This window comes from Botrytis fragariae, assembly GCF_013461495.1.
Source record: "Botrytis fragariae strain BVB16 chromosome Unknown tig00000012, whole genome shotgun sequence".
NCBI classification, from domain to species: domain Eukaryota; kingdom Fungi; phylum Ascomycota; class Leotiomycetes; order Helotiales; family Sclerotiniaceae; genus Botrytis; species Botrytis fragariae.
The window spans coordinates 2,840,453-2,852,922 of record NW_023500989.1 but is presented as its reverse complement, the minus strand read 5'-3'; the positions used below and the strand labels follow the sequence as shown (position 1 = coordinate 2,852,922).

The window sequence follows — 12,470 nt, the reverse complement described above, 5'->3', positions numbered from 1 at the left end:
TTTTATCACAGCACAGCAACGACAGCACGACAGCATAGCGGTAACATTTTGAGAGTATAACGATACCGTAGTGACAGCGATAGCACGACAGCATACGAACTATTATCGTTTATCAGGAACACAAGCGGACAATTATTCGTATAAACTTGCAAGGACACCCACTATCTTACCAGTTCACCTCATCCTTGTGAATCATATCAAAGGGATCCCTATCGACCTCACTTACCGCGATATCCGCTTTCCCCTCCATTGCCTCCGCCAATGCAGACTGCATTCGGTCCTTTAGATAGGCTCTTTCAGTGTTGCTATGGAATGCAGTGACAACACATTTACCCTGCTCAACGGCTGCCAAGGCTTCATGGTGGCTCAATTCGCCAGTGAATAATAAGTCAACGTCCAAACCGTTGAGCATGGATCCTCCAGATCCGGCACATATGCCAATGGAAGAAATTTCAATAAATGACTTTTCTCCTCTAGGTATGGATTGTGGAACTGCAACGGAAAGTCCGGATATACGGTCTCCAATTTGGAGTGAAGATTGCATCCGTGCAACAAGATCTCCTAGCTTCTGAGGTTGCTTGAATCGAACGATTCGGCCATATCCGGCACCCTCGAACCCATCGGGTATATCCTTGATGGGATTAATAATCGAGCGTTCGTGATCAATGGATTCGGTACCGATACTATTTTATATCAGTCTCTCATTTCAAGAGTAGGATTGGCATTAAAAATTGAGCATACGGTTGGTTCTTTTTCAAGGGCCGATTAGTGACTATATCGGCAAGCCAATCATTGAGGCCTTCTGGCGCAGCATCTACAGCTGTATGAGGACTGTAAACACTGATTCCCTCTTGGGCAAGACGGAGCAGAGAACTCTGTTGGGAGTTGGCAAGGGTGACTGCTTTCAAGCCACGAAATATGATAGGATCTTAAAAATGATTAGAAACATGATACCTTTGCTCTAATAGACACCAAATATACTTACGATATGTGACAATGATTGAATCTTTCCTGCGGATAGCTTCATCTGCAACCCCCTTTGTGAGATCAACAGTCAGAAGAACTGAATCCCTAAGATAACTTTCACGATGTGGTGCCTCCAACAGAACTTGAATATTATGAGTGAAAGATTCTCAAAGATAAGCAATGAAACTCACGCCCGGTGTTATCAAAACTACTGTCCGCGAGCTTTTCCGGATATCTGCAATGCACCATGAGAAATGGACCTTTTGGGAGATATTGATTGACCATAACTTACAACTTTCTCATAGCCGCAACAACAGCTTGAGTGAATGGAGAAGAAGTTGTAGACATGGTTCTTTTTGATATTGCGATGTTCTTGGAAACTACTCTTGAGAACATCACGTTCATATTGAGTTTATTTTGTCTACAGCCCACATGGTGATGACTTTCTTCCAGAGTGCAATTTGTATTAAAGCGGCGACATTTTTGCATCATCACAATCGCAATCCCCGATTTCGCATGATGATAATTTCGAAAAAGTTCTAACACAGTGTTTGACATATACCGGTATTATATTACCACAGAAATAATGGCAGAAGCTTCAGGCGTGTCTGCTGAAGCTCTCAAGGTCAAGATCACAGATTTATTAAATGCAAGTCATGTCGAAATTGAAGATATGTCAGGTACGGATACCTTCAACTGCCCCGCAGTATCCCCGCCATACTGATTGAATATGGTCTATAGGAGGTTGTGGACAGGCATTCTCTGCCGTGATTGTTTCGCCGCAATTCGAGAAGAAGACTACATTGGCAAGGCATAGATTGGTGAATGGGGCGCTGAAGGCTGAGATTGCGGCCATCCATGCCTGGACTCCCAAGTGCTTCACACCGGAACAATGGGAGAAGCAGAAAGAGGATGGCAAGGAGGCGGTTGCGCCAGGAAAGAACACTACTGGGGAGGTTGTGGATGGGACGACTGCTTGAGAGGGAGAAGGAATCGGAGTTCTGGCGCAGAATGAATCTATACCACAGCTTCCGGGGTGGTGATGGCAATCGGACGGGGAGAGGAACGGGGCTTACGGGGACAATGGAGCACGGGGAAGAAGAGCTATGATATACCAAGGAGTCACCGGGAAGGAGAAAATCTGTTTGTGATTGAGCCCTTATGTAATGGGCCATGTGGATAGTATTTCATATTGGCACTGCGGTAAAGCAAAAGGAATCACTGCGTTTGTGATCACAATGCTTCTCTACACCCCGGCTCTGTGAAGACCAAGGACAGTGTCTTCCAAAGCAGGTGTGTGGGACTCATGTGGCTCTGAGTTCTTCAGTCACACATTTCAGAGTCCTGCACGCTTAATCATACGAGGCCCAGGGATATTATTCAAGCCTTTAGAAAGCCAAGATAATGACAAGTTTCGTACAGCAAATTGTTGACGTCTCTTTCCAGTTGTCTGGATAGAGCCTTCCGTCGCTAGTAATCAGGTCTGGACTTTGCTGACACGCTGTGCAACAACACTGAATACTGCAATAGATGATATAAATAAGACTATGTTGTAGAACTATAGTTCATAAGCTAAAAGTCATGGATCTTCAATCTTGAGGAAACATACAGCATTCCTTGAATACGTGCTCTCTTCAGCATCTGTTCTTGCTTCAACAAAGAGCCTTCGAAGATTGGGTAAATTTGCCTTGGAGAATGCCATCATTAGTTTCGCAACTCAATTAGAACAAATAGGGGAATTAATGAATGTTACCATATTAAAAGTCTTTCGGGAGTTTATCCAACAATTTGTTTCAGATGACTTTATTTGACAGGGGATTCACATCTGAAAGCACGATTGCTGGTCCCCTGTTCTTTCAAGATCTAGCGAGTCCTTTACAAAGCGCACCAGGCTGAAGCTATCTGGTATCAACAACTTGCCCACCACTTTGACCCTATACTTCAATTACAACACAATCCACGAATCACACGATTCTCCCTCTCTATACGGAACACTCGCGGATTCCCTTCTGGAAATTTCAAAGCTCACATTAATCCACCCCTTCCACGAACCGTGGCCTTACCGTCAATCGACAACTTAGCCATCGGCGTATGAGGGGCACCCTCAAGGTCGCCATCTGTGTGAGCGATGGCGGTGAATAGGATTAAAGGTGCCTTCGCACCACCCAAGAAGGGAGAAACATACGAGTTGAGAGCTGGTTTAGTATCTCAATATGCTTACGAGCGCAAAGAAGCAATTCAAAAGACCATCATGTCCATGACCCTGGGCAAAGATGTGTCTGCGTTGTTTCCGGATGTTTTGAAGAATATTGCTACAGCAGATTTAGACCAGAAGAAGCTGGTGTATTTGTATTTAATGTTTGTCAAGACTACTTATTGGGATTGGAATGAATGATGTTGCTAATGTTCACCACTAGGAATTATGCCAAATCGCATCCCGACCTTTGTATTCTAGCGGTCAATACTTTCGTACAAGATTCCGAAGACCCAAATCCGCTGGTGCGAGCTCTTGCGATTCGGACAATGGGTTGTATTCGAGTAGATAAAATGGTAGATTATATGGAGGAACCACTGCGGAAAACGTTAAGGGATGAATCGCCATACGTACGAAAGACTGCAGCAATCTGTGTTGCGAAATTGTTCGACCTTAATCCTACAATGTGTCTCGAGAACGGCTTCTTGGAAACTCTGCAAGAATTGATCGGAGATCCTAATCCTATGGTTGTGGCTAATTCTGTAACGGCGCTCGTGGAAATCAATGAGACTGCACCAGAGACAAAGGCTTTACGGATCACATCTGCGACATTAAAGAAGATGCTCATGGCTTTGAACGAATGTACCGAATGGGGAAGAGTAACTATCTTGTCTACTTTGGCGGATTACAAGGCTTCGGATATTAAGGAGTCAGAACACATTTGTGAAAGAGTATCTCCTCAATTTCAACATGTCAACCCAAGTGTTGTCTTGGCTGCTGTCAAAGTTGTTTTCCTCCATATGAAGAATGTCAATGCGGATTTGGGAAAGCAATATCTGAAAAAGATGGCACCACCTCTTGGTAAGTGAAATATCTATGTCAAAGGAGAAAGGTGTCCTAGTCTGGACTGGCAAGCGTGATAAAAGCCCTCGGTATTTAGAACCATGATTCTCCAAGGCAATTTGGTATTTCGAAGCATTTGAATCATTTGAATCCAGAAGCGGAAAGCTTCTGATTGTTGGGCTGCAGTCCGGACTATTGAGAATCTTGAGGAGGATTGAGCTAATAGATTGTAGTAACTCTTGTTGCTTCCGCCCCTGAAGTTCAATATGTTGCTTTGAGAAACATAGATCTTCTCTTGCAAGCGAAGCCAGATATTCTTAGCAAGGAGTTGAGAGTCTTCTTCTGCAAATACAACGATCCGCCTTATGTAAAACTTCAGAAATTGGAGATTATGGTACGGATAGCTAACGACAAGAATGTTGATCAATTATTATCGGAGCTCAAAGAATACGCTCTTGAAGTCGACATGGATTTTGTTCGGAGAGCCGTTAAGGCTATTGGTCAAGCAGCCATTAAGATTGAGAGCGCAAGCGAAAAGTGTGTCAACACATTACTCGACTTGATTGCTACAAAGGTCAACTACGTTGTACAGGAGGCCATTGTCGTCATCAAAGATATCTTTAGAAAATACCCAGGATATGAGGGTATCATTCCAACCTTGTGCAAGTACATCGACGAATTAGACGAGCCAAACGCGCGAGGAGCTTTAATTTGGATTGTTGGCGAGTATGCCGAGAAGATCAGCAATGCAGATGAAATCCTTGCAGGATTTGTTGAAGGTTTCATGGAAGAGTTTACCCAGACTCAACTTCAAATCTTGACAGCTGTCGTTAAGTTATTTTTGAAGAAGCCAGATAACAATCAGGGCCTCGTCCAAAAAGTTTTACAGGTATCGACCGCCGAAAATGATAACCCAGATATTAGAGACAGAGCTTATGTATATTGGCGTTTGTTGTCAGGTGATCTTTCAATAGCAAAGGTAATTATGACAGTCCTATCCCCAATCAAGATCATATTACTAACAATAAATCTAGAACATTATCCTTTCAGATAAACCACCTATTACTACAACCATGACATCCCTTCCCCCAGCACTCCTCGACCAACTATTGACAGAACTCAGCACTCTCGCTTCTGTATACCATAAACCTCCTGAGACATTTGTCGGCCAAGGTCGCTACGGCGCTGATGCTATCCAACACGCTGCTATTCAGGAACAACGTCAAAATGCCGTCGAGAACCCAATTGCAGCCGCTGTCGCTGCAGCCGGAAATGGCGCTCCTGCTCAAAATAACGCCGAGAATCTCCTCGACATTGATTTTGATGGTGCAGCTCCAGCAAGTGCAGACGCGCCTCCCAGTGCTGGAACAAGTGGATTGGAAGGATTGGCAGGCACGCCTCAAAGAGTAGATAGTCCAGCCGCGGGCGCCAATGCTGGTGGTAGTATGGCAGATATGATGGGGTTATTTGATGCTCCTGCTCCTGCCCCAGCTGCTGGCGGCATGGGAATGGGCGGAATGGGGAATGATATGATGAATGGGTTTGCAGGGCTAGATTTGAGTGGTACTAGCCAACCTCCTAGTGCGCAAACGCAGTTACAGCAGGGTGGTGCGAAGAAAACAAACGAGGATTTGTTAGGGATGTTTTAAATGTGAGGGTTGGGCAATAAGCAGCGGGTCGGTGGTGTTGTGAATGAATCTAGAGGGAATAGATCATTCGATGCAGCCAGTGGTTAGAGATTAGCAAAATTAGTATGTATGTATGTATTCAAGGCAATTCGAAGCAATTCAGTAAATAAGACAATGTTGATGAATGTGAGTTAATATGTTTTCCACATATTTTCAACTTGTATGAAGCATAATTGAGTCAAAATTCATTGTATATCTGTATCGTAAATGTATTCTAATAACGAAGAGTGTGCCATTTTCAATATCTGATTGAACTGTAAGTTGCCAATTTTGTGAAAACACTCACCGGGGCGCGGCTGGTAGATGCCATAGCCTGATGGCCCAAGCTTTTGGAAGGCTGCAAGGCTGATGGGAATGCAAGAAATGAGCAAGGCTACTTGCTTTATTTATTTCGCAAACAAGTATACATGCATGTATTTAGGTATAACTTCTCTTCTTCTTTCCCTTCTCATACCATGTCATTCTAATAAAGCTATTACGACACGTCACGATATGTCTTGCATGGTTCATCATTATCAATTTCTAGCTATCTTCTAGAAAAACAGTTCGTTTGTTAATTTCTAATAACTCAACAACCACTTCCTCCTCTCTCTATGAACCAAAAAAGAAAAGAAATATGAGCACCCCAAATCCCTCAACCCTACACAAACAACTCCTCCACTCCCTCTCAACCTCGCACCTCCCCCTCCCCAGCCCCACCTTCCTGCACTCCATCCTCACCCCCTCAACCACACACCTCTCCTCGCTCCCCTCGCTCCCCTCCCTCCTCGCCACAACCCGCCACCGTCTCCTCTCCACCTCCCTCACAACCCCCAACTTCCTCTCCCCAGAAACCCACTCCCTCCCCCCCTCCCTCTCAAACCCCCTCGTCAAAGAAACCCTCCTCAACCACGACATCCCCGTCCAAGTCCTCGACATCGAAGACATCAGCCGCTCGAAAAGCGATCTCCTCCTCGATCTGGAAGCCGAGCGATCAGGCGAGCGCACACAAGGCCGTTCGATTATCCGCGTCGCAGACGAATCCTCCTCTCCCTCTTCCTCCTCTACCCTCGATCTCGGATCTTCAGCCTCGACGCAACACCCCAATCAAACACATACCCACAGTCATAAATCACACCCATCCAATTCGCCCGGTCCTTTCAAACTCCACCTCCAAGACCTCACCGGCGCAACTATCTACGCATTTACGAGTTCTCTCTCCGCATCTTCTCTTCTGCAGGAAAAGATAGGGCTTCCTCCGAAAATGAATATAGGCTGTAAGATACTTTTGCAGCGGGGAACGCGGGTGCATAGGGGATTGGTGAGGTTGGAGGCGCATACGTGTATTGTGCTTGGGGGACGGGTGGAGGGATTAGATCGGGTGTGGAGAGAGGGCTGGGAGGGGAGATTGAGGGAGAGTATTGAGAAGGGGAGGGGTGGGGGTGAATGGGTGGAGTAGAGAGGGGATTGTAGGAGGGGATGCATGAGGGAATATATTGTTGGAGACATTTGGGATCACTTAGGATGTTCGGTCGATGGTAGCAATACTGACATCGATATGAAGGCATCATATGCATGCATTCATCCGTCCACGTCTTGTCGTCTCTACAAATCACTATACCCCTCGCATAAACACCACGAGCTGCTTTATTTCACCGACAAATTTAAGAGGAGAGAGAGAGAGAGAGAGAGATCTATGCCTCAAAGCTCGCAGATACCAATCAACAGGTACAAGAGTGAAGTGTCTAGAAAAGAGCAATCCGTATCCGCTATTACTGGATAATGCACGAGAAGAGACACACCATACTTCACACAATAGAAATCAAACACCCTATCCAATCTCTCTAGAACATCACAAAAGCAAAGAAAAGCGTAGCAACACCAGTACAATACCAATATCAATCACATTCAAACCCAAGTTACAACGAATGCACGTAAACATCATATCATATCATATCATATCATATATGAATCTTTATGAACCTTTATGAAATAAAAAAAAGAACCCTAGCAAATGAAAGAAACATAAAAAAGAAGAAGCTGTACGTAACATGATTTCATGCCATCATAATTTGCATTCCATCCTCCATCGCCATCCCCATCCCATCATCTCACTTTCAAAAAAATCATCTCAAATGATATCCCGCCTCTGACTAATTCCCAACACTCCATCTGGAATTCCATCCTGTGAATTATGAAAAGAAAATGGTCTTCGAGTCTCCCCCTTTCGACATCCCGCCCTCAGGCTATCCAACTCAAAAAGCAAATTTGATAGCCATATTCTTTTATACCATCTTCGTAAGATTCGGTTATTTAAAGACTCTCTTTTGAGACTACACAAATCGGGTGAAGATTGCGTCACCAAGTGAAGCGAGATAAATACGGTCCAGAACAGAAAGTACAGTTTCAAATGTTTGAAATTTCAATGCCACAAATACCTTCTCTCTAGGACTAAATTAATCAATAGTTCAAGATTTAAATTTCCAAATAATGCGTTGAAGGATATCCGAAGCAATTAAAAACAAAATTAAAGGCAAAGTCTATCTCATGATCTCTTCATAAATCAATTTTTTGAGTTGTTCCTTGGTGAGATTGTCCTTGTTTTTGTCGAAATCAAAGAATTCTTCAGGGATGGGGTTGGCGGTTGGTTCATCTTCGGGATCGTGGTATGGTTCAAGGTATGGGTGCTTCAGTGCTTCTTCAACAGTGATTCTCTTGACTGGGTTAAAAGCGAGAAGCTTCTCGAGGAGGTCCAAAGCGAGATCTGAGGTCTTTGGGAACATGGTCTTGAAAGGAACCTTCTTCTTGAATGGCAACGATCGGATATATTCTCTTGCACGACGAGATTTGATACCGTAGTAATCTTCCATGGTTGGAGTACCAAGAACGTCAAGAATAAGTGTGAGTTGGTGGTGGTCTATAAGTTATTAGCAGGGAGCATTACTTCTATACAGACGTCACTCACAATCCTTTCCAGGGAACAGGGGCTTTCCGCTCAGCATCTCGGCCAAAATACATCCAACCGACCAGACATCAATAGCCTTGGTGTATTCCTTGAATGTCAACATAATTTCGGGAGCACGGTACCATCTGGTCGCAACATATTCGGTCATGAAACCAGAGTTATCTTCTTGAGATGCAGCGGATCTTGCAAGACCGAAATCGCAGACCTTCAAATCGCAGTTGGCATTGAGTAACAGATTAGATGGCTTCAAATCTCTGTGTAGAACATTTGCGGAGTGCATAGCTTTCAAGGCTCGGAGGGTTTGGTAGATAAAGTATTGGCAGTGGTCGTCGGATAAATCTTGGGTGCGAATTACACGATGCATATCGGTCTCCATGAGTTCCTGCTATTGCATTAGTGCATTGTCTTATTTCCACCTGATACTGCAAATCTACATACCTGAATAAGGTAAACTTCGGTGAAGGATTCATAGCTTCTTGGCTTCTGGATATCGAGAATGGAGATAATGTTTTCGTGATTGAAGTACCGGAGTAGCTTCATTTCACGGAGTGTTCGCAAACAGAACATAGAATGATCGAAAGGAGTGATCTTCTTGATAGCGACCTTTTGGCCCGAAGGCTTGTGCAAAGCTGAACTATAAAGAGAGAAATCGAATCAGCACATCTCCATTTTCTGCAAGTTGCCGTCCTCTGCATCCATTCGAAAGATTGTACGAGTAACAAAGTGGGGTAGCATACCAGACAACACCATAAGCTCCTTCTCCTACAACATCCTGGATATCATATTGTTCGCTGACATTGAAAGAGATCTTTCGAGATCCCGAGGCAGGATTAGGCGCACGAGCTGTCATGGTGCAATGATGGGTATATGAAGCAAGAAGATCGTATATTGCAGAATTGAAGAACTGGAAACTTGTCTACCAGTTATAAACACTAATAGACAGCTTTACTGAATGATTACAGGAATAAACTGTATGTGCTGAAGTTGAAGGATGCTATTTTTATTGTAGATAGAAATGTCGAAGCTCGGGAACTTTTCTTTGTTGTCGTTAGTTGGGGATGTTCCAAGCGACGTCAAAGCAAAGTATGGATCTATTCACCCTTTTTTGAACCTTGTCTTTCAATATTCTTTCAGCTGGCGGGCTTTCTTTTCTCTGGGTTAAAATGTTGTTGAAAGCTAAATTTGTACAAAGACAACAAGCTTCAGATTAAAAAGATTGATTGATCTCTCTCTCGAAAGTAAGTCGTGAAGGTTGTTCTCAACACTTGTACCTGCTTGCGCTCGGTCCTGTTGTAAAGGTAAAGAATATCTTCAGCTTGTCACAGCTTTGATATAACTCCAGCAAAGTCGTAATTACCAGAATGTAACCAGCTGAGATGATCTAGTAGTGAAGAAAGTTGATCGAAGGTAATGGGAATCGTGGTTTATCTATGTGGTCAAGTAAACATAATCAGCATTTCTTGTTCTCTCTTATTTGTGTCCCGCTTTCACATCTCCTTCTTCTCGCATAGAGACCAACCTCAAAAAGATTCTAAAGCTTCCCGAACAACTCGAGACTTCTTCTAACAAATGCGCAAATTGAATACGAAGATTGTAGACAATTCATCCGATATATGAACAGTTGGGAAGGGAGATATGCTGTACCTGTACTGTAATCTTTCCCAATATGTGTTCCAGACCAAGAGGTTCAGATTGCCCCGCTACAAGGATGAGGTTTCTTTCTTCCAAGATTTCAAGTTGGACCTGTGAATTCGGAGAACGTTGACTTGTCGCAGAGTTGAGAAAGATGTTTACGAGAGATGGAAGTCTTCCAAACTTCAGATGATAAAGTGTGAAAAGAAGAGAAGATAGGAAACCTTTTGGAAATATGTCTCTTGTCCGAATGGTCAAGTAAATGGTAGTTAGTGGGTGATGGATGTTGTTGAAAGTAAAGTAGTAAAAAGCACGGGTGTCAGTGGTTTTGAATGAGGGGGGAACTTTGGTGCTGATTGGAAGCTTTTTAGTGGAGTGGGATGAAATGGATAAGCTGGGTCCCTTCTTTTCTCTACCTAATAGGTAAAAAGGTCAAGCAAGCAATGGCCCAAGGTCCAGGTCAAGAAAGTCAAAAAGTACTCAAAGTCCAAATTCAGGGACGTCCGAGAAAGATCTCAAACAGTAGTTGAATACTTTGGTATTTGGTATTTGGTATTTGTATATAAAAAATACTGGTAATTGTTTGGTAAGTAATTATTCCAAGGAAGGAGTGATATGATATGGATATTACACGAATAAATAGACAAGATGAAGACTACAACATTGTTAGTATCAATTGTGTGAGAATTGATAGGTGTAGACATAATTGACTTATTATTATATTTCCATGTCAGAGGGATATATGAGAGACCCCATTTGTCTAATGCTTGGTGGCTATGTTGCTCAATCAAGATCAATATCAAATCAAAGAATCTACCTCTGACTTTCTCACACCAAATAACAAATATCTCTATCAATCACCAATTGCAACATCCAAATAACAACTCGCTGGCCCTCTAAGAAAAGGACCCCACCAGGAATGTACTCTTCATAACCTCACAGACTCAATTCTTTTCTCTCTAAGCGCCCAACTCGAAATTCCAAAATTCCATCACATAGAGATTTCACTTACGAGGTAGGTGAGATCAAATCAACCTCTCAAACCAAACTCTGACAACCACTGGATTACCATGATCTGAAAATTTCACTCGCTTATGCGTCTGTTTCACACGGCACAGCCGTTGGCCTTTCTCATGGAACCAATCAACAGATATTCATGTGCGTGGAAATTATACCTAGGTATTTGTGTTACATATGTTCACACTTTAGAAGATCCTTAAAATAGCGATTTGGATATTCATTACTACCTACCCAGAGAGTGAGATTCTACTGTGAACAGAGATACCATGGTTTGCGTTTGATTAACAGCTACCTACTTGCTAATCCGTGGGCACGAAGGTGATACAAGATGAATCGTATCATCAGAGCGTCCTTTGAGGGACCATACATATACTGCGTAGGGTCCCAAATATTCAATAACATTGACAGGAACCAAATTCATCCAAGACGAAGATCCATATGTATAGCACCGTACATACAGCATCTCATATTCACATTGACATTCGTGCGAGAAGCTTTGCGATTTCTTTCTAGGAAGGATCCGGTATGCTCATCCAGTGTATTCTGCTACAATCTTTGAATCATGATATATACCGATCTCTCTGTTCTTTTGTTTCATTCCATCATCCTCAATTTCCTTTCACAAGCCTCATCATATCCACAGTACAGTAACATAGAAAAACACCACCACTTACAAACCAGCCTTCGTATCTACTCGAGCAGACACTAAAAACATCTCATATAGATTAAGAGGTCCATCAACTGCCATCCACTTCTCAAACAAACACCTACACGGAGACTCTGGCTCGATGGATCTAAATCCTTCTGACCTGACCTGACCTGACCTGACCTGACCTGACTTCGATCATGTGGCCCGTGATCTGATCGTCACTCTTATTTTCACTCCCTTAACCTTAACACTTATATGTCCATCTCATCACCATACCCGATCACCATATAAGTATATAGCCAAACCAAACTCTACCATCAAATCACCATCACAGTACATCAACTTAACACAAACTTAACACAACACAACAAATCCATCCACCCCAAGAGCAAGCCTCTTTAAACCCTCCCTCCCTATCCTCCCCCCACCCTTCCCCAACCTCCAAGTTTTGACCTCCCCAAATACAATATACTCTACAAAGCACCTCCAAGTTCCAACCGCATCACTCCCACCACCCTACGCATTACTCTTCCC

The 12,470-nt window shown here is 43.3% G+C and overlaps 4 protein-coding genes across 4 annotated transcripts; 2 read left to right on the top strand and 2 right to left on the bottom strand.

Moving 5' to 3' along the window:
* Positions 1–166: 166 nt before the first annotated feature.
* Positions 167–1,371, bottom strand: Bfra_003096 (putative ngg1 interacting factor protein; the record flags this gene model as incomplete). Its single annotated transcript, XM_037333508.1, has 5 exons — positions 167–683; positions 742–928; positions 986–1,108; positions 1,158–1,201; positions 1,259–1,371. The coding sequence occupies 5 exons, from the start codon at positions 1,369–1,371 to the stop codon at positions 167–169; spliced, it is 984 nt and encodes a 327-aa protein (XP_037195636.1).
* Positions 1,372–1,552: 181 nt separating this feature from the next.
* On the top strand, positions 1,553–1,946 carry Bfra_003095 (uncharacterized protein; the record flags this gene model as incomplete). Its single annotated transcript, XM_037333507.1, has 2 exons — positions 1,553–1,646; positions 1,708–1,946. 2 exons carry the CDS (start codon positions 1,553–1,555, stop codon positions 1,944–1,946), a joined length of 333 nt encoding a protein of 110 aa, XP_037195635.1.
* Positions 1,947–3,094: 1,148 nt separating this feature from the next.
* Bfra_003094 (putative ap-1 complex subunit beta-1 protein) lies at positions 3,095–5,652 on the top strand (the record flags this gene model as incomplete). Its single annotated transcript, XM_037333506.1, has 4 exons — positions 3,095–3,324; positions 3,384–4,021; positions 4,237–4,982; positions 5,038–5,652. 4 exons carry the CDS (start codon positions 3,095–3,097, stop codon positions 5,650–5,652), a joined length of 2,229 nt encoding a protein of 742 aa, XP_037195634.1.
* A 2,558-nt stretch (positions 5,653–8,210) lies between these two features.
* Bfra_003093 (putative mitogen-activated protein kinase protein) lies at positions 8,211–9,485 on the bottom strand (the record flags this gene model as incomplete). The annotated part of the gene is made up of 4 exons (XM_037333505.1): positions 8,211–8,587; positions 8,636–9,020; positions 9,074–9,269; positions 9,373–9,485. 4 exons carry the CDS (start codon positions 9,483–9,485, stop codon positions 8,211–8,213), a joined length of 1,071 nt encoding a protein of 356 aa, XP_037195633.1.
* Positions 9,486–12,470: the final 2,985 nt, after the last annotated feature.